Source organism: Aspergillus vadensis (genome assembly GCF_003184925.1).
Source record: "Aspergillus vadensis CBS 113365 unplaced genomic scaffold BO88scaffold_23, whole genome shotgun sequence".
NCBI lineage: Eukaryota > Fungi > Ascomycota > Eurotiomycetes > Eurotiales > Aspergillaceae > Aspergillus > Aspergillus vadensis.
In genome coordinates this window covers 468966-488744 of record NW_020292061.1, presented here as the reverse complement: position 1 = coordinate 488744, position 19779 = coordinate 468966, and the positions used below count along the sequence as shown (strand labels likewise).

Here is a 19779-nt window from a genome sequence, read left to right as displayed (position 1 = left end):
AAATCTCGTCGTTCACTCTGGACAGGCTCTGTTTTAAGTGCATATAATCCTGTTTCGATAAGCTGAATTAAGGACAGACTAGACACAAAAGAATCAAAACACAATTTTTTGCGCAGACTGACTGCCATCACCCGGGTGTCGGCCAAACCCAGACAAACACTGACAAGAGGCACTACAAGCCCGCATACAAACAAACAAACAAGCAAGCAAACAAGCGAAACAGGACCCATTTGAAGACCTGTAGGCAAGACAATCACTCTCACGCCACAGTCTCAACAATTAGCTAATGGCAGTAGCCATTGGACATCTGGTATGCCTGAAGACAGCTATTGCATCCATTCTGGCGACAGGTGTTCTGCGAGGTGCAATCGACAGTTCTGCACATATCCTGGCTTGCCATTTGGGTGCCCGTGGGCAGTGACTGGGACACGCTGCTGGGCGCCCTGGACGGTAGCTGGTCAGAATCAGGGTTGAGCAGCTGGTCAAGGTCCGTAACTTTGCGGCCGTCAACGCCCTGGAACACGCGTTGAAGACGGGCTGCATCCCGCTGTGGCAGATTTTGGATGTACTGGCTGATTTGCTGCGGGCTCAGTTGCTGGTAGGAGACCACCCGGTTGGCTGCGTCGACGGATCTCAAAACGCCGTCGTTGCCGAGAAACAGGACTCCGTTGGGCGACTGGGGGATGTGGTTGATGATGTCGGTCACATTCTGAGTGCTCTTTGGTGAGTTAGCAGACTTCACGTTTGTTTGCTAGAGAAGAATCTACTCACATTGGACGTGGTGGTTACGGCGGGAGCCAGAGCGAACAGAACGCTCAAAATAGCCAGGATTTGGGTCTTCATTTTTTTTGAATGGTTTTGATGCTTTATGTAGTTGTTTACTAAATGTTTTCTTTGCTCCTTGACTGTGTGGTTGCTGGTGATGATAGAGATATAGTAGGAGAGAAGCACGTATTTATAATAGATTGCTTGCTACAAATATGACACAGCCTTAGACATCTGTGTCATTTTTTGCCAGACTGCGTCCGACATTTTCCGAGGCGTAAGCTCATGGCAGCACAAAGATGATAACGGTGCTGCATGATGGACTGTGCAACTTTCGGGTAGCATTGCTGACACCGAGATGGTGAATTGAGCAGGTAGTGGCAGTGTCATCGGCTTGTTCTGGAAACAATTTTATCATGGATCAAATTGACGCTAATGACAAGCTTGTTCTCTGTCATCTTTTGAGAAGCATCTATGTAACGTTAGGTCAACTTCCAGGAGCAGAGCGTCATACCGCAGGGCGTCCAGACGTTGAACTTCCATAAGATCTCCGACGGTTGATGTCTGACTGTGAGGAAAGACTGACAAACTGTGACACAAACCATGATAGGCCGCATTCTTATTTTCGTCGATTAGAGTTATTATGTCAGAAGCTTCAACAGTCTTTTCTTCAGCTCCAGATGTTTTGTCCAAAATCAGGCAGCGCTCGTTTCATAAGGCTCCTAGGGAGTGAGGCGGTAGCATGACCCTGTGTTCCGAGAAGAAAGGTCTGGATTCTTTATTCCACAGGAGCCCGGCACGTCTTGGGGTAATCAGATCAAGTTTGAGGCGTATGTACCATCTAAGCTGACATACCATTCTGCTTGACAAATCACCAAATGCATCATGTCCGCACAACATGGTAGATAACTTCCCAATATAGCCTCGCTTACGACATTCCCAGAGTATCGATACCCCAGCTAGGCAGTTTTGCTTGAGGTGTTGCGTCCCTACAGGCAGGTCGGGGTGGGGTCGTGATGACGGCGTCCCAATCAATGCAGGTGGTGTCGGTCGCATTATCGCTCTCAGCATAAAGGCTACTCATTCATTCGTCTATGTGCAACTACCATTCGTATGGGAGCAACTAGTCCGTAATGGTATGACGCGATAACCTTTCCTGTTCAAATGATCTCACGATCCCGGTCCGATATGCCACGAACCTCAGGAAAACCAAGGATATCAGGGCAATTTAGATATTGAAATATGGCCATTGATAGATGCTTGACAGTAATAGACCCCCTTAGAAGTCAATCTATGTGGGACTTATGAGAATTATCATCGTGCTCCTCCTCCTTAACCGATTCAAAACTGATCCCTCCAAAAGGGTCAAACAAATCTTTATTGTCACGGGAAGCAGAGCACTCTCGCAATTCATACTGGCCCTGTAACAGCGCATCACGAATTGCTAGCTGATGTTTCCGAAACGGAATTGTGCCGGTCTCCATTCCTGCCAACACATCAAAGTGAAACTGACGATGTTCAAGTCTCAGCTGCTCGGCAAACGACTTCTCTTTCAAAGCTGGAACATGCGCGTAGAGATAAGAGATTTGGCAAGCCAAAACGAGTGATAGCATTTCATAACTGCTGGGACATTCTAGCCAGCTCTCGATCAGCGCATCCAGAAAGCTTGCCAGTGGCGGAAATGGCACCTTGAGCGACGGCATGATCTCTAAAGGCACCCATTCCAATCGAGCGTTGTGTGTTAAAGAAAACCTCCAGTCCGCCGCAGGAAGGAGGACAGTTCTCGTCTGGCCCTTTGGGGATATCAAGCGCTGTTGAGGGAAGTCCACCAAGTCCACCTTTGCATTACCAACGAGATGTGGTAATTGCATATCGGAACTCCACCCGGCCTTAGCCAGAAGATTGGCTGCCAACTCAATATCTTTGACCAGAATATACAGATCAAACACAGTAGTAGGGACACCGTAGTGAACGAGAGTGTCTTCAAACCATACAACGTGGGGAACTTGATGTTCAATAAGCACTTGGCAGACACTGTATCTTATTTCGTCTCCGCCTTCTCCCGTGCTAAGATGATAGTTGAGCCTGAACTCCATAACTTCTTTTATGATTGTGAAGACAACAGACCTCAATGCCGCTGATCCAAATTAAGTCTTGAGCAGCTGATAGCTGCTGCTTTGTAGAGCACTTGGAATAGCTATCTAATCATGAACTTTGTGGAATAGGCACCAGCACAATAGAAGGCTTCGGCCGTACGTTGATCCGACCTTGACTGGATCGCCACCCAACTACATTGTATTCATAGAGCATCACTCTACTCTGATTTTGGGTGCCTACTTCCGGTAGCATAACCCGGCCTCGTCACTTCTAGGTCCCTCAACACTATTCACTCCCAAAAAACCCACGTATTGACGTGCTTGCGCCGTTCAAAGCCCATACCACTCCTTGGCCGTACCCCGCTTTCCTATCGTTCCCCTTCAGCGCTTAATAGTAACCGTAGCCTGGTATGCGGAAGCTATAAATAGAGCTTGACCATCGTGCTGCTCAAGGGATAATACTGTAATCCAATAATACTTGACAAGACATCATTTGTTCATCGTCTTTGCCGCCGTTAATCTTCGCGAGCGCTTCATTGTCATCACATGCTTCCTCTCATTTCCCAACTCCGGCTTCGGATATCCATTGGCCTCAAAAGTGATAGTAAATGTCGGGGGCTTTGTAGTTAGGTCTCTTTGGTTTCTCAAGGTTGGATTCTTTCTAGTTTATGGTTTCAGCCACTGGCACTGCTACACTAGGAGGTGGCATCGTAGCATTTGCAGTACAAGTTATTATGTGAGAGGATTGTAGATCCAGCAATAGGCCAAATATCAACATGTATATTTTCATATAGTAGCTTCTCTAATGCTGTGCTGACTATTGGGTTTCACCATGTAAGGCGAATAGCTAGGAGCTGGAGCAGAGGGCGCTGTCACAATCACCTTACCTGCAGCCTTGTGTGATTCAGGCAGCAGTGCAAAGTTATGACTAGCAATCTCCCAGAAATATCAACGCAGCAACATCAAATACACTACAAGGGTCTTTCTTAGTTTTTACATTGGTTTTGACTAGGCTGCCACTGATCAAGATCCCAGTGTTTGGTGATGGTATTCCTCCGTCGTTAGACTTCTTTCTATATGCTCTAGATGGCATCAATATATCGGAAGGAGCCTAGAATTGCTTTCTTGGTTTCACTGGGGTTATATGATTGGTGGTATAGCTCTAGAAAGATAAATTGGTGAAGACAAAAAGGTTAGATCAATATCATAAATCAGCTACTGACTGGCCTCACCTCTTTAAGCAAACACCATGACCTCTCCAGACCTTCACCCCCCGGCAGAAATACGCGCCGCCGCACTCGCAGTTGCAAACGCACTCAGTCAATATGATACCTACGCTCTTGTTGGCGGCAGCGCATGTGTGATTCTGGGCTCTACCCGTGCAACCCTAGATATAGATCTCGTCGTTCCTCGAGGCGAAACCTCAAACGCAAGACAGTTGCTGCGCGCCTCTCCTGACTTTGAGGTCGATACAAGAACGAACCATACGACTTACAAGGCACGAAGACCGGTGCAAATCGAGATTCTCACACCACCTCTCTTATTCAAGGAGCCCTTCGATCAAAAAACGGAGGTGATTTCAGTCGAAGGGACAAAGGTTTTGAAGCCAGCTTTGCTTCTCAATGCAAAATGTGGTTCAATTACTGGTCGATCTACGGAGGACAAGAGGAAGACTGACTTATTTGATATTATCTTTCTCCTCAATTTCTGCGCTCAGAACCCAGAATACCTTCCAAGGGCTGGTGAGGTTCCAAGAGCAACAAAGCAACTCGTTGCCGTTCTTGTTAAGCTTTATGGAGGTGAAGATGCTTGGATTCGAGCTGGGTATAACTTGCAGACTGGTGAATCCTATTTGATGCCATTCATGATAGTCAAAGGCTGATGCGCATTTATTAGGTGGCTTCAACAAGAACTAGACCATTCTTATGCGTTGTATATTTGTATCGTTATGAACAAAGCGTCAGCCAGCCATCTGTCAATACAGGGTATGATGGCATTTCTGATTGACTTGTCCAGGGCAAGATCCATAGGCCATTGTTCGAGTGAGCGGGAACTCAGCATAGAAAGAGTCCGCTATTTGCAGCAACAGCTATCGTCTATCTTCACTACAAGCAGATGAGACGTGGTTGAGACATTCAGGAAAGCTCATACTTACTTTGTTAGCGTACCAAAGAGTGTGCTTGATACTTCCATGGGATCGGGTAATTGGTACATTATTTATTCCCTTGGTAAAATGGCTCTCGGGGTTTTGGTGCCCCGGTCGGAAGCTTTTAGTTGGAATTGAGGTGACAACTTCTACTAATCCCGTCGCTCTAGGCCGTAAGAATATATCATCTTAGGAGCGATGGTAGTAATGGCCGGACAATACTGTGTGATACGAATAAATAGACAAATTAAAGAGGTGGACATCTCCGACCGGACGGAAGGGCGCAACAGGGGTGTGAGGCAATATGAAGGTGGGGGGAAAAAAATATTTAAAAAATGAAAAAGGAGGTTGGAGCTGCGGGGAATCGAACCCCGGACCTCTCCCATGCTAAGGGAATATTATACCACTAAACCACAGCCCCGTTCCTTGTTGAAGGGCTGTAAATGTTTTGGCTACATAATCCAATCCTCAAAAAATACTTCCCCTCGAGAATATGATCTGGATCTTGATATCGCCTCTGTGTTCATTCTAATAGTCTCTGGCTTGACTAAAGTACGTGCAAAAAATATCGCCATAGTTTTGTCATCTTGACCTCTTGGAGTTCCCTAGTTAGTAGTGAAGTTGATGTTCATTAGTCACTTACAACCGATGGCTCGATTGATTCACCTTTTATATATTGCGGCGGCATTCCCTAGTAGTATAAGTATAGACCGAATGTTGCCTCCGCATGGATTTCCCCACTTCATCTATAGTAGTAGTACTAGTTCCCTCATTGGTCAATCTCTTTACTGCAATATATTACCATGCCCCTGTTTATATTCTATCAATACCTTGATTACTTCTCCCGGTGTAGTGTTCAATTCTACCCCCCCACCCCCAACCTGCCCACGCCTCTTAACCGCCCGATTCTGTTTACCTCTAGCAGCAAGTCCTGTGCGCCTTAGAAGTGTATCCTCCGGATTTAGTACTGCTTCTGCAGTGACAGTACACTTGATTTGTGCTACAATTACCGATTGTGGTTGTTAATCCGTGTTATAAGCAATACACAAGCCTTCCAGTTCCTTTACGTTGACTGCAAACGGAAAGTGCCCACCAATCAGGTGATGCCGGACGGGACCGACGCGTCGCCGCGTTTGATTTCAATCCCAGTCCATTTCAGTCACCAGCTCCTGGCAATTTTGCTGGGGTTAGTGGCAGTCCAAATGCTATCACATTCAATTTTGCTATCCCACACTAGTTGTCAGCACTGACACTACCTTACCTTGACTTCCGATTTACTTCCAACGGATACCGATCGATCTTCAAACATAAGATGAGGGCAGGCGCCACGGCGAGCAGATATTATGGCATCGCGGAGCATTCAACCGCCCTGAGCATAGCACTGGAGTTATTTGTGTTGACCCCGTGTCAGCATCCCACCGATGACAATCATGGTAATAAAACTATCATTAATACACAGCCGAAGATGATATACAAACCCCTACACCCCCTCCTAAGAAGAGGCGCAAATCATAATCACACCCGGCGGGGACTCCGGCTGTGAGGTCGCCCTTGCAGTGGCCAGTGCAACGCTGTTCTACCCAAATACCGATCATGCCATTCAGAATGCCGCAAGAGGTACGGGACCATCAGAGCATGTTACCGGTGGTTCGTCGGTCAAAGGACATATGACGAGAATCAAAATGTACCGAAACGCGCGGGGAAGGATTCAGACGTAGGCCAAGACCCCAGATCCCGAGCTTTGGCGGACCGATTTAAGAGCCATGGAAACCAGGTGGCATTCACGCAGCTGCCATTGGATTGTTGCAAGTCAACCTGTCATATTTGCCGGGGTAATTTCCCCTCTGAGTGATGACATAAGAATTGACTTTCCCCGGATCCCAACCAGACATCGTTCTTCCCCATCGAAATGCATGCAGCATGACATGTTCGGTATGACCGAAATCCCCGAGCCCCAGAGTTACAATCTCGGCCCATGTCAGAACATCAGTGGCTGATGCGGGGTCCCATGGGCCAGAATTCAGGACCACCACGTGAGCAGTTGAACACTCATGCTGGGGTACTCTTGTCCGAACAAGGTATTGGAGACGAGTTCCTTTTCGCCTGTCAGACAACCAGACAAAGAAGAAAGCGAGTCCAGTCCAATTGATGACATCACGGACCCATCATGCGGAATTTCTGACACTCCTCCCTGGGTCTATATATTAGGAGCTTCATGCCGGACTCTCAGCCCGGTACCGCAGGGACATTGTGCCATTACGGTCTGAAAACGGAACACGTACCTTATCTGTCAAATATGAGATTGCCAAAGGTCAAAATGCCTCGTAAGAGGCCGCAAGACGAATTCAATGGTGATGTGTTGCAGCAAGAGGCGCAAGCCACCGGCCCCAATGGCCAGAAATCTGAAGAGGGGACTGTGGATACACCTATTCCTTTGCTCACGTGGCGCTCTTTCTTAATGGGTATTTTCGTGTCAATGGGTGGATTTCTTTTTGGCTACGACACTGGCCAAATTTCAGGCTTCTTGGAGATGCCGAACTTTCTCCAAAGGTACGGACAACAGCATGCCGACGGGACATACTATTTCTCCAATGCCCGTTCGGGTCTGATCGTCGCACTGGTAAGACACGCATGGACAGCTTGACCCAAGTTCAATTACGCTGATAAGCGCAGCTATCAATCGGCACCTTGATCGGCGCTCTTATTGCGGCTCCCATCGCAGATCGCATTGGCCGGAAGTGGTCCATCAGCGGCTGGAGTGCCATGGTGTGTGTTGGTATCACCATACAAATCTCTTCTCCGTTCGGCAAGTGGTACCAGGTCGCCATGGGTCGTTGGGTAGCTGGTCTCGGCGTTGGGGCTCTATCATTGCTTGTTCCCATGTATCAGGCAGAAACAGGACCCAGGCACATTCGTGGATCACTTGTTAGGTATGCCTACGAACTTGTATTATTGAACTATAGAAGCTAACGTCAACAGCACCTATCAGCTTTTCATCACACTTGGAATCTTCGTCGCCAACTGTATCAACTTCGGAACGGAAGATCGGAATGACACTGGATCCTGGCGTATTCCCATGGGCGTCACCTACATTTGGGCCATCATCCTGGGCTTCGGAATCGCACTATTCCCAGAAAGTGCCCGATACGACTATCGTCATGGAAAGGAGGCTAAAGCGGCCCGTACCCTCTCGAAAATGTACGGGATTCCCGAAAATCACCGAATGCTGAAGCTCGAGATCGACGAAATCCGGCAGAAATTCGTGGAGGAAAAGGAACGCGGACAGATAACCTGGTCCCATCTATTCCATGCACCGCGCATGACATATCGCGTCGCAGTTGGAGTCGCCCTTCAAGCACTGCAACAGTTAACGGGAGCGAATTATTTCTTCTATTACGGAACTACAATCTTCCGAGGCGCCGGTATTTCCAATTCTTACGTTACACAAATGATTCTAGGCGGTGTGAATTTCGGAACAACATTCCTAGGGCTGTATTTGATTGAGAACTATGGTCGTCGTCGATCCCTGATAACAGGAGCATTGTGGATGTTTGTCTGCTTTATGGTTTTCGCCTCAGTGGGCCACTTCTCCCTCGACCACGAAAACCCCGAACGGACCCACACAGCAGGTGTGGTCATGGTTGTCTTCGCCTGCCTGTTTATTCTTGGTATGTCATCAATAACATTTCCCCACTCTAGTTCATTTAGTCCCAGTTGCTAACCGCTACAAAGGTTTCGCATCAACATGGGGTCCTATGGTGTGGACGATTATCGCAGAGCTGTATCCCTCCGAATTCCGTGCCCGCGCCATGTCTCTCGCCACAGCATCCAACTGGCTCTGGAACTTCCTTCTCGCCTTCTTCACCCCCTTCATCACGAGTGCCATTGACTTCCGGCTCGGCTACGTCTTTGCCGGCTGCCTCTTCCTTGCGGCGGGCCTGGTTTACGTGGCTGTCATTGAAGGCCGTGGCCGTACACTGGAGGAGATCGATACAATGTACGTCATGAAAGTACCGCCCTGGAAGAGCTCCAAATACGTGTTTCCCGACATCGATCCGTACGATCGCCGCGGCTCGACTTCATCCAAAGCAGGGGCTTCTCATATTCCGCAGGTGAGCGGTGGAAACGAGACGTTCAGCCCTCACACAACTGAAGTGTAATTTTTGATTGCTCCGCCTGTTAGGAGATATGCGTGGAGATTCGAAGCACTTGGAAGCCGGTAGTACACTTCTATGATTGACTCCCATCGGATTTCATATTCGCGCTCAGTAAATTATGTCTCTTGTTGTTTATGGGAGTTGCATCTTTGTAATACTTGGCTGAGAGACGTTTTATGTATACCATTCAATTTCGTTATGTGTTATGACGCGACGTTTTGTACGTATGAGTGATGAGTTACTGCTATGACTATGATAATTGATTTAATTTCCATCATATTTGTGCCAGACAACAGAGATCCCTTCGATGCAAATTCTCTAAAAATCATCGAACCCCCGCGCCTGCCCCACTTGCACAATCTCCGGCCTATCCGTGCTGTACTCAAGGGAACAATAATATGAAAGCCACTACGTGCTTGCACAGGTTATGTACTAGCACTTAAGCCATGTGGGAATCAAAATAATAGCCCCAGGAATTGTTCCTTTGAGCATGAGTAGTCTGCTGTATTGTGCGCTCAAGGTCAGACATGTCCATTTCCTACATCAATTCTCAGAAGCACTTTAACTTCTCGATAATTCAGCTTCTAGTGTTGCATTGCTAACCACCTATGTAATTAGTCTAGTATGGCGAACTAATAAATCATGCTTCCACCCTCATCCCCTAGTCTGGCTATTTGTATACAGAATAATTACATCACCCCTCTCGTCCACAGGAAGGAGTGTAAACTACTGATAAATATACTCATCCTTCAGGCCGACCAGCTCCAAGCTCAACTTCCAGAACTTCCTCTCTCCGTCCACATCATACGCCCAAGAAGCATACCCCGGACCCCAGAGACCATTACTCGGGTCATATGGCTCAGAAATCTGACAGTCCTCCAAGTACTTCCCTCCCTGGCCCTCAAGGTCCTTGGCGACAGCCGCCAGCACAGTCGTGGCAGCACCCTGTTGCGGACTCTTGAAAATCTTCATCAGTGTTTCATCTTGACTCCAAGCTGTCTGCTGCTCCTGCGAAGTATGGCGCTGGAGATCCGTATTGATGCCACCCGGATGCACACTAAAAGCGTGAAGACCCTGAGCACCATACCGTCTTTCAATCTCGTTAGCGGCCCAAATCCCCGCTGTCTTGCTCTGGCCGTATGATTTCCATGGCTCGTATTCGCCCTCGAGGTTGATATTGTCGAGGTGGACGCTTGACATTCTGTGAGCGACGGAGGAGAGAATCACGACTCGGGAGTTGAATTCGGGCGTTGAGGAAGCCAGGAGGGTGGGTTTCAGAAGGTTAAAGAGAAGGAAGTGCGCCAGGTGGTTACTGCCGATCTGAGTCTCGAAACCATCTGCCGTTCGGCCTTCCGGGCAGGCCATGACGCCGGCATTTTCAATGAGAATATTGAGCTTCTTGCTCTTGGATTTGAAATCTTCTACGCAGGCGCGCACGGAGTCGAGGGAGTTCAGTTCCAAGTGGAGGAAATGGACTCGAGGGCTTTTGGCTAGGTCGCCGAGATTGGCCTCTGCCTTTTTGACATCACGGACGGTTAAGTAAAGGGTTGCACCGGTGGTGTGGAGTGCGCGCGCGGTCTCGACACCTAGTCCGGAGGAGCAGCCGGTGATTAGGATGGTTTTGTCGGAGAGCTTGTCTTCGAGGTTTTGGTCTTTAATGATTTGGAGGGCGGTTGGGCGGGCGTCACCGGGCCCTTGTGGGGACTGGTGGGCTGCAGCGTATTTGGAAGACATGATTCTGGAGTTGGATTGGGAGTGGATAAGTGGAGTTGATCGTGTATGTTGTTAAACTGATGATAGATAGGCGGGGGTGTATACCGCGCAGTATTTGTAGGCTCTCCTGCTCGGTGATAAGGCAAATTGATCATAGATGACATCAACTAGTGGTTCAAAAGTTCTCATTAAGTCCGACCAAGTCCCGGATGGGGCATGAATTGTGGGATCATCATAGTCTGCCACAGTCAAAGCACCCTAATGACATCCATCTTGAACCCCTACCTCTTTGCATGGCGATGTACTGCCGCCTTGTACAATGGCACTAAAGCTTAAGGTGCTGACTGGAATATAATGCTGACACCGGGCTCATGCAGCAATGTCCGAAGGAACTCAGTCCATCCTCTTGCTGACAAGGATCTCAAACTTTCAAGAGCCTTTGGAGCACCGTATATGGATGAGTTATTGAACTAGAGGGAAAATTGCCACTTACCCAACCCGTCAAGTGGGTCCAGGGGGCATGTCAGCTTGTGCGCGATCCGATGTGATTATCCTGGGGATGTCGGACATTACGGTGTTAAGACACGGATCGGACCGTGGTTCATTGTCAGCTCGCTAAGTTATGCCTTAATAATTCAGCATCCATGGAAATTCCCCAGTGCAACTTTAATTGTGCATTAAACTTCGGAAATCTGGAATGATGTAACCGCTCATTTCCGAAAGTGTGCCATTAAGGGTGCGCAACCGTCTAGCCGAGAAAGGATTATTTCGCGCGGGATGGATGTAAGAATTGGAGTAGATGCGGGAACACTGATGGCACACAATTACCTGAGGATGGCAGGAAGCATCAGCATTTTAAAGAACGGAGTAGTATATATTTTGTTAGCAATAGATAATAAGTACATACGACCACAGGGTGTGGAAAATAGGGCTTCCCGTCCGCTCAGCCGTACTCAAGCCACACGCCGGGAGGTTAGTAGTTGGGTGGGTGACCACCAGCGAATCCCTTCTGTTGTATGTATTTTTGCTTTTTTTATGTCCTACTGATTCTCTCATACTTCGTCTACTTACCATATGACTTCCCGTTAATTCCTTTCCTATATCTTGAATGATTACTTTCGGGTATCTCTCCTTGGAAAGATACATCTTGCTTTGAGCAACACCCTTCAGACTGTTTCCGCCGTGGACGCTCATCGAATAACCCAGGACAAGCGCCATCTCTATGTTGCAAACCAAACAAATGTCAAACTTCTTGGACTCATGAGACCGAAAATATGCATGTACATATATATGTTCATCCATACTCATTCCGGTAACCAATACAGTCGAGCCATGATCGACGCAAATCAGCACCTTAATCTCCCGCATCTTCCCCAAAATAGCCTTGGACTGCCCTTGCGGAAAGAACGTTATGGTAATTTCGGTGCTGGCAGTACTCAGGCTTATCTCTTCCGGAAGTGATAGGAGAGTAGTTAATTGCGTCTTTCTTTTTGGGCCAAGAGCGCAGTCCAGGAGCGGTCGCAGTCTGCCACGTTAGTTGCTAATCAGACCGTAATCATCATCAAGTTTGTATCGCACTAGACGCTACTGAATGGCAAGAGCTAGCAAATTGCAGTTGTCCCTACCTGTAAGTTTCTGTAGAGATCCGCCCGCCAGCGGGTCTGGGTATGAGAGTACTATATCTCTCTATATCAATATGTCTTGCAGTAGCTATTTACATGATTATACAATGCGTACTCGGAGAACCAAAACAGTTGCCAAATGTTCTACCGTATCAGCAAACAGCAATGCTAAAACAAATAGTGAGATAGCTTTATGATTGATTAACTATATTTGTATATGGAAAAGAAATCCAACTACACTGCAAATTTTTCGATTTTACTATGATGGTCTAATATTCTCTTACATACAGGTAGCAGCCGAACTCTACCTCTCTTATTTAGCTAGGACAATTGAAAAGTGTATTACAACCTAATTCACAACACCTGAAAAAGTCACGTCTCTATATCATATCAATTAACACAGAATCTTATGTAGGCCCAAAGCCAGAGACCCACTAACGCCATTCGGACTGCCATAGCAAGAATTATAGAGGGACATCACAGACTGTCTTAAAGTTCACTTCATATTGTCTCACAGAGCCCCGATCTAAATGTGTTTTAGGAAGAGACACTAGCCATTTGAAGACAATGGTATTAAATGACACGATAATGGCTAAGTCGTATGGCGATGAAGGGAGTAACGTATATACTCCCGTCGCGAAAACTTGTATCTGTCGTATAATATTTACTTTCTATAGGCCACGTGATACTAAAGAAAATACTATGATGTATTCATATCACCATAGTGCCCCTACTGCTACACATCGGTCCCGGTCTGAAAGTCCAGCCGTCAGATCTTCTTTGTTTAGAGCAAGGGAGACATAACTGTAGGATTTGAGAGATATTCACAGTATATGTTGCTAGCTCCCTAGAGAACAGAAACGAGATCCAACATGGGGAAGCTCTTTCACGTGGATTTCCGATGCCAAGGGATCCTACTAAATAGCTCGTGCGGAAGTCTAACAACAGCCTATCAACGATCGGAAAATGCCGACACACAGAGCTTCCGAATGACTCACATGTTTAATTGTCTTAGAATACCCACTTCTAAGCAAGGTTTGATAACACTGATCTCGGGCGATTTGGGCCTCAAAAAAGATCCCTCTCTGCAAATACCAAGCGTCCCTTCGAAGTATTTAAAGCCCTCATCTGGTGTAAGCCACCCGCATACGGAAGCTGTATTATTCCAGAATATTTGTTAGGTGCCGGCACTTGCGAGATGTCCTCAGAGTACGACGTTCTCGTCACTGGCTCAGCTGGTCATCTGGGCACGGCTTTAATGCTTTGCCTGCCTTCGATGGGCTACAAACCTCTGGGGATCGACATCCTCTCCTCTCCAACTACGACAGTCGTGGGGTCAGTCTGCGATCGCACTTTCATTGCATCCATATTCCGCGAAAACCCCATTAAGCATGTGCTTCATACAGCGACATTGCATAAGCCGCACATATGCAGCCATGCCAAGGAGGAATTCATTTCAACCAACGTTGCCGGCACTCTGACTCTTCTTGAAGAATCTTCCAAGTTCAAGGACAGGATGGAGAGTTTTATCTTCTTTAGCACAACCAGCGCCTTCGGTACGGCCTTAAACCCGAAGCCCGGCTTCCCCGCCGCGTGGATCGATGAGACTGTCGTACCCCAACCAAAGAATATCTATGGCGTGACAAAAGTTGCAGCCGAGGATATGTGCGCGTTGGTACAAAAGGAGAGCGGAATGCCTGTTTTAGTTCTGCGAACAAGTCGCTTTTTTCCAGAGGAAGACGATGACGAAGACCGCCGTACGGCCATGAGTGATGAGAACTTGAAGGTTCTGGAACTAGCCTACCGCAGATGCGATATTGAAGATATTGTCAGCGCGTCAGTTTGCTCAATGAGAAAAGCCAAAGATATCCGGTGGGGGAAGTATATTATAAGCGCCCCGCCGCCTTTCGATAATAATGAAAGCACGCTCGACGCGTTAAATCGAAATCCTGCTGAGGTGATTACGAAAGCGTTCCCCGAAGTCGACGCTATTTTCAAACAGAAAGGGTGGAAGCATCTTGCGAGGATCGATCGAGTCTATGATTCCAGCAAGGCTGTGAGAGAGCTAGGGTGGCATCCGAGATATACATTTGGAAAAACGTTGGAGAGGTTGGCGTGTGGCGAGCAGTGGAGGAGTGATCTGACTGCTATGGTGGGCAAGAAAGGTTATCATGCTGTGAGCACTGGAGTGTATACCAAGAGATGACGAGCGTTAGAATATAAGATTTATGCGCCAATTTTGCTAGTGGCTCGTGATTGATTAGAGCATGTAGAAGGTATATGCAGTAAGACTGCTTGATTGAGAGCAGTAGTTCCCGAACAACGTCAGAGAGACAGCGGGCCAATTTATTCCCCATACCTCATGGGGAATAGCTGACAGACTGAATCATTGAAGTCCTGCAGGATTGTTCAATGGACAGCACGAATCACTATCGATACATGGCATGGGCACCAGGCAGCGATATTAGTTGGGGGTTATGACAGAGGCAGAGGCAGGTATTCATGCTTATCAGCACACAAGACGGCAAAACGCCATGCGACGTCATCGTATGCAAGAGAATTATGACAGCAAACGTGGATAGCCCAAAACCAAACAGAGAGGCACCTATAAAATCTTCGTCAGCCACCGGCGAACTCGGCGAACAGGAATCATGGCTGATATACTATTCGGCGAAAGGCTGATTATCGGATCACCCGGAATCCTTCGACGGGGACAGTGCACTGATTGACAGAAGCAGGACATATTTATATATAGTATATATAGTCTCTCATATATAGACACAGAGTAAGCTGATATATGCAAGGCAGTTAGCGCTAAGCTACGATCGGCAATCAATTTCGCAGAAGTAAGCAGTGGCACCGAATGAGGTTATTTTAGGCGTCCCGCTTACCGAGACATTCTTCGTAAGCTCTTGCTTGATAAACGAACTTCGGACAAGCTTTCTGATGCTTCCATTGTGATTATTGTTGGGGTCGTCGAATAGTTTGGAATTGACTAATCGTGCTCTGATAACGACATGGCTGACGCCCAAGTCACTCGTTGGGCTATATAAACCTGCTTGGGACAATAACAGTCTAACACAACAGAGCAGCATATTTCGCAAGTACATTACACAGTATATAGTTTCGCTAACAGTTAGTCCTAACTTAACTATATGACCTGTACTAATGAAAGCGTAAGAACATCTCTCATTCGTGTGGTCAAGTCCGTTTGCTGAACAGTGATTGTGCAGAACCAAATTCCAGACATCAGCCCTGATACACCTACTCGGCAATGAGGCTGTGATAACATATCATCTTCTAAAATCCAATCTCGGTGCAGGAGTTCTTCTATACTTATCAGCCGCTTGCATTCGGCTACTACCACCACCAAATTTTTCAGTGTCCACGGTGCTCGCTAAGATCTTCTGTATCTCAGTGAGCCACCAATACTGCTGGGACATCGTTAACCAGCTTACCTCGGTTGATGAAGACCGGATCAACAAGCCTAAAAGACCCATCCCAGCCGGCCGTCTCACTGTTATAGGAGCCAAATGGAGATGGTTTATCAGTTGGACTATCTCTCCTGCTATCTGCTACACCCTTCTTGGCGGCGAAGCTTTGGTGATGTTTCTCTTGTCTGAAGCTTTGATCTACATATGCTACGTATGGCCCAGACTTGATCACTGGGCATCCCGAAACACTTTCCCAGCCCTTTGGACATTCCTCTCATTCCGCCTTTTGAACAGTGTCATCTGCAAAACCTACCCACAACTGTCCGCACAGCCAAAGGTGGACGTGATTCTCTCGCTATGGGTCCTCGGAACTATTCACATTCAGGAGTTCCATGATATCGATGGAGATCGCAAGATAAAGCGCAGAACACTTCCTGTGCTTTGTTCAAGTGCTCCTTCTATGAAGATGCTGAGGGGCATCACGGCTGGCCTGATTGCTGCTAGCGGGTCGGTTGTGGTCCTGTGGGGATGGATACAGTGCCTTGGGCCTTTCGGCTTGATGAGTGCTGGCCTGGTGCTTACGGGAATGTTCCATCTCCTTGGTGCGTTGGCTGTTGGTGTTCGTTGTGTTTTTGCCACGTCGGTGGGTATGGATGAGAGAACCTATAAAGTGTATTATATCTTGACAGCGTATTGGCTTGTGTACTTCTTATCGCTGGTGAATAAGTCAATCACTATGAGTGGAGTGGCAGGAAACAAATGATGAAAGAAGGGAAACAGCCGATATAGATAGAATATTTGTTGTAGTGTCCGGACTGATTTTCTCTTATAATAAACGAGCATTTGCCCCATTATGGATGATGATCCGAAGGCCACTAGTTGCAAAATCCGCGCGACATGTGGGATGAGAGAATAAGAGGGCGGAAGGGTAAATGAAGGGCTATACTATAGATGTGAGTCCTAAGCTGATTCAAGGCATTGATAGGGATCTGGTTTTGACCATCCAAGACATTTCACCTCCCATGCCACTCCATTGTATGAGGGTAGGATGAGCAGTTAGTTCCGGGAAAAGTAGATTATTCCCGCCAGTTTGATTGCATTCATCAACACTTGTAGAACATGGCCTCCAAGTATCGGGTTAAGGCCAGGGGACATACGTAGGTGGATGACCGCCAGCTCTGCCCTACCCAACCATGCTGTTAGTCGGAAGTGATAACGCGGGGAAAAAAGCACTCTTTCCTCATCAGTTGGTCTCAGAAATCATCGAATACTGCTGTTTTAAGTGGCTTCTCCTTCCCCGCACTGTAGCATTTTAGCGACGGGTAGAACAAAGTGGCCACTCTGGGAGAAACAGCAACTAGACTAACGGGTTGATTGCCGGCCATGTAGCCGAGGATATAGAGTTGCGCTACTGCCCCCCGCATGCGGATCCCAACCTTTATCAGTGGCCACGACTCCGAGTGCACTGATATCGCATCCATGCGCCATCCAATCGTCGGCCTTTTCCGCTTATCGAACCCCTCCCCGTCGGCTTTGTGTTGATAACTCCTTCGACGTACTCCTCTCCGTCGCTTCTGTTCTCTCCTCCAAGATGCTTCGGTATCATGGCTGCTCCTGGTCGCGTATGCGCTCGGTGCGCAGTGATTGTAAGTCTTGACCTCTCTTCGAGAATTGATTACAAGCCTAACTTCTAATAGAAGCAACGCTGTGATGGCGCCTCGCCCTGCTCTCGTTGCGCACGTATGTTTTGCACTTCTAGTTCACTGGGTGCCAATATCCGCTGACCAACTAGGTCTGGGCCACATCTGTGAGCCTCAAAAGCCCGGAAGACCTGCATCTGAAGTCCCGTCGCTAGCTTATCGCCGACCTAGGGCTTCCCGATCGCGCGGTGGATGTACGTCCTGCAAGGCGCGGTACGGACACCCATAAGATCCCCAGAACTACTACATTGCAACAGCTGACAGCCAATAGCAAGAAGAAGTGTGATGAAAGCCGACCTCGATGTAGCGACTGTCGTCGTTTAAACTTACCATGCCACTGGAATAATCCAAGGGAGCAGTCTCCGTCACTAGTCCTCGCCTCTCCGCAGCCGTCGCCTACGTCTCCCTCTTCCGAACCTGCTCACGAACCCATCCTATCTTCCGTTTCGGATCCAGTCTCAGAGATCGGTCCGATCTCCCCTTCCGAGAATCTGTTATCATCCGTTAGCGATGATCTACTATCTCCATTCTCGCCCCTCTGGATCGATGTGGAGATGATCCTCGGGCCCATCCAGTCTCCAGATGGCGCATTCAATCCACATCTCCACAATGACGACGATCGTAGTCTATTCAATCACTATGTACATATCGTCTCACGAGCACTATCGCGTTCCACGACTACTGACTCCACGCCCAACCCGTTCCTAGCCACCTTGCTACCCATGGCCGCCGCATCGGAGACGCTAACCAGCGTCATGCTGGGCCTTAGCGGCTGTCACTGGCGGCGCATCTATCCCCAAATTTGGGACCGTGCCCTAGCGCGTCAAGGTAAAGGTACATACTCGACAAAATCCCATATGATCATCACAGACTACTAACCATAACAGCCTTAGCACAAGTGAGCAACCTACTCCGTCGACCGAACCAAAACCGCCAATCTTTCCTCGAGGCCTGCGCCACCATTCTCCTGCTCTGCCTCACAGAACTTTTCGAAGGCACCTCTCGCGTCTGGAAATGGCATCTCAAAGCGGCAGGAAATCTTCTCAGCACTGCAGCAGCTGCCACCGATCTGCACCGCCTAACATCAACCCCAGAAGGAACCTTCTGCCTCCAACTCTTCCACTACCTCGACGCCATGTCCACTATATCCCGATGTAAACCTCCGTTATTACGTGCAGGCGAGCGACTCACCGACCTTACCTCATCAACTTCCTCCTTTTCCCTCCCAGTTCCGCTCGGAGACAACTCCATCTCCGGAATTCCTCCCCCCTTACTAGAATACCTCGGCCGGGTCAACCTCCTCGCTGCCCACCGCAGCCGACGCGTCGACGACCTCGCCGAGATCGGGTTCCGAACAGCCGCTGCGCACGTGCGCGCCCAGCTCGATGCCTGGCGTCTTGAGTACGATGCGACCAACACTGTTTTAACAAACAGCGACGCAGACAGAGCAACAACAGCCTTCGAATGGGCGATCCGGTTGCGACTACATCAGATCGTGGACGGATATGATCCGCACCATGCGGACGTGGAGAATGCCCTCTCTCACATTATGACCGCTGTGCTGGCGATTCCTTATGGTAGTCCCGTGGAGGGTAGCCTGCTGTTTCCGTTAGTGATCGCCGGCGCTAGTTGTAGGGATAATATGGAGCGGAGGATGATTGTTAAGGAGCGGTTGATGGTGATGGAGAATACGTTGGGGTTTGGACATATTTCGCATGCGAGACGGTTGCTGGAGACGGTGTGGGCTGATGAGGGCGGAGATGGGAATTGGGCGAGAATAAGATATAGTTCGTTTCCTGGGGTGGTGTTTGTTTAGTAGTTGGTTAGTAGTCATGTGGTGCTTCTGTTAATATAGCGTTTGCGTGTATTTCGCTGCTAAATAATGCATTGTTGAATACTGGTGTAGTACCGCACCGTTGTTGATCGGTTCTTGTTGTTTGAGGAGTTGCTTCTACAGCAAAGTATTTGTTGCCGTGACGTAGTTCGCAACGACTGGGCAACAAATAGTCATCTAAACAATGGCGAAAGTCCAATCTTTGCCATAATCATTCAATGTTAAACATGAAAGTAACTGTTCATCATCTCCATACACATTAAGTATTAAATCCTTCGGCCCAATTTCGTGGATATTAAGTCATTCATAACA

At 48.0% G+C, this 19779-nt stretch overlaps 7 protein-coding genes and 1 non-coding gene across 8 annotated transcripts; 4 read left to right on the top strand and 4 right to left on the bottom strand.

The window, feature by feature from the left end:
* Window positions 1–51: 51 nt before the first annotated feature.
* On the bottom strand, window positions 52–1061 carry BO88DRAFT_437643 (uncharacterized protein). Its single transcript, XM_025709634.1, has 2 exons — window positions 772–1061; window positions 52–718 (listed from the first exon to the last, which is right to left on the bottom strand). Exons 1-2 carry the CDS (start codon window positions 841–843, stop codon window positions 284–286), a joined length of 507 nt encoding a protein of 168 aa, XP_025559762.1. The 5' UTR covers window positions 844–1061; the 3' UTR covers window positions 52–283.
* An 882-nt stretch (window positions 1062–1943) lies between these two features.
* BO88DRAFT_129358 (uncharacterized protein) lies at window positions 1944–2963 on the bottom strand. Its single transcript, XM_025701382.1, has one exon. It carries the CDS (start codon window positions 2859–2861, stop codon window positions 2052–2054), a length of 810 nt encoding a protein of 269 aa, XP_025559761.1. The 5' UTR covers window positions 2862–2963; the 3' UTR covers window positions 1944–2051.
* A 1147-nt stretch (window positions 2964–4110) lies between these two features.
* Window positions 4111–4959, top strand: BO88DRAFT_371469 (uncharacterized protein; the record flags this gene model as incomplete). The annotated part of the gene is made up of 2 exons (XM_025704206.1): window positions 4111–4702; window positions 4758–4959. 2 exons carry the CDS (start codon window positions 4111–4113, stop codon window positions 4775–4777), a joined length of 612 nt encoding a protein of 203 aa, XP_025559760.1. The 3' UTR covers window positions 4778–4959.
* A 397-nt stretch (window positions 4960–5356) lies between these two features.
* On the bottom strand, window positions 5357–5428 carry BO88DRAFT_t218. Its single transcript has one exon. It is a non-coding gene; the product is annotated as a tRNA-Ala (tRNA).
* Window positions 5429–7162: 1734 nt separating this feature from the next.
* On the top strand, window positions 7163–9441 carry BO88DRAFT_407250 (sugar porter family MFS transporter). Its single transcript, XM_025707376.1, has 4 exons — window positions 7163–7627; window positions 7681–7937; window positions 7987–8675; window positions 8740–9441. The coding sequence occupies exons 1-4, from the start codon at window positions 7223–7225 to the stop codon at window positions 9165–9167; spliced, it is 1779 nt and encodes a 592-aa protein (XP_025559759.1). The 5' UTR covers window positions 7163–7222; the 3' UTR covers window positions 9168–9441.
* Window positions 9442–9890: 449 nt separating this feature from the next.
* On the bottom strand, window positions 9891–10898 carry BO88DRAFT_445951 (short-chain dehydrogenase; the record flags this gene model as incomplete). The annotated part of the gene is made up of 1 exon (XM_025710251.1): window positions 9891–10898. One exon carries the CDS (start codon window positions 10896–10898, stop codon window positions 9891–9893), a length of 1008 nt encoding a protein of 335 aa, XP_025559758.1.
* A 2670-nt stretch (window positions 10899–13568) lies between these two features.
* On the top strand, window positions 13569–14730 carry BO88DRAFT_490319 (NAD-dependent epimerase/dehydratase family protein). The gene has a single exon (XM_025712770.1). The coding sequence runs from the start codon at window positions 13698–13700 to the stop codon at window positions 14703–14705; it is 1008 nt and encodes a 335-aa protein (XP_025559757.1). The 5' UTR covers window positions 13569–13697; the 3' UTR covers window positions 14706–14730.
* A 786-nt stretch (window positions 14731–15516) lies between these two features.
* Window positions 15517–19484, top strand: BO88DRAFT_445949 (uncharacterized protein; the record flags this gene model as incomplete). Its single annotated transcript, XM_025710250.1, has 7 exons — window positions 15517–15531; window positions 15779–16603; window positions 17137–17237; window positions 17631–17846; window positions 17986–18467; window positions 18521–18811; window positions 18863–19484. The coding sequence occupies 7 exons, from the start codon at window positions 15517–15519 to the stop codon at window positions 19447–19449; spliced, it is 2517 nt and encodes an 838-aa protein (XP_025559756.1). The 3' UTR covers window positions 19450–19484.
* Window positions 19485–19779: the final 295 nt, after the last annotated feature.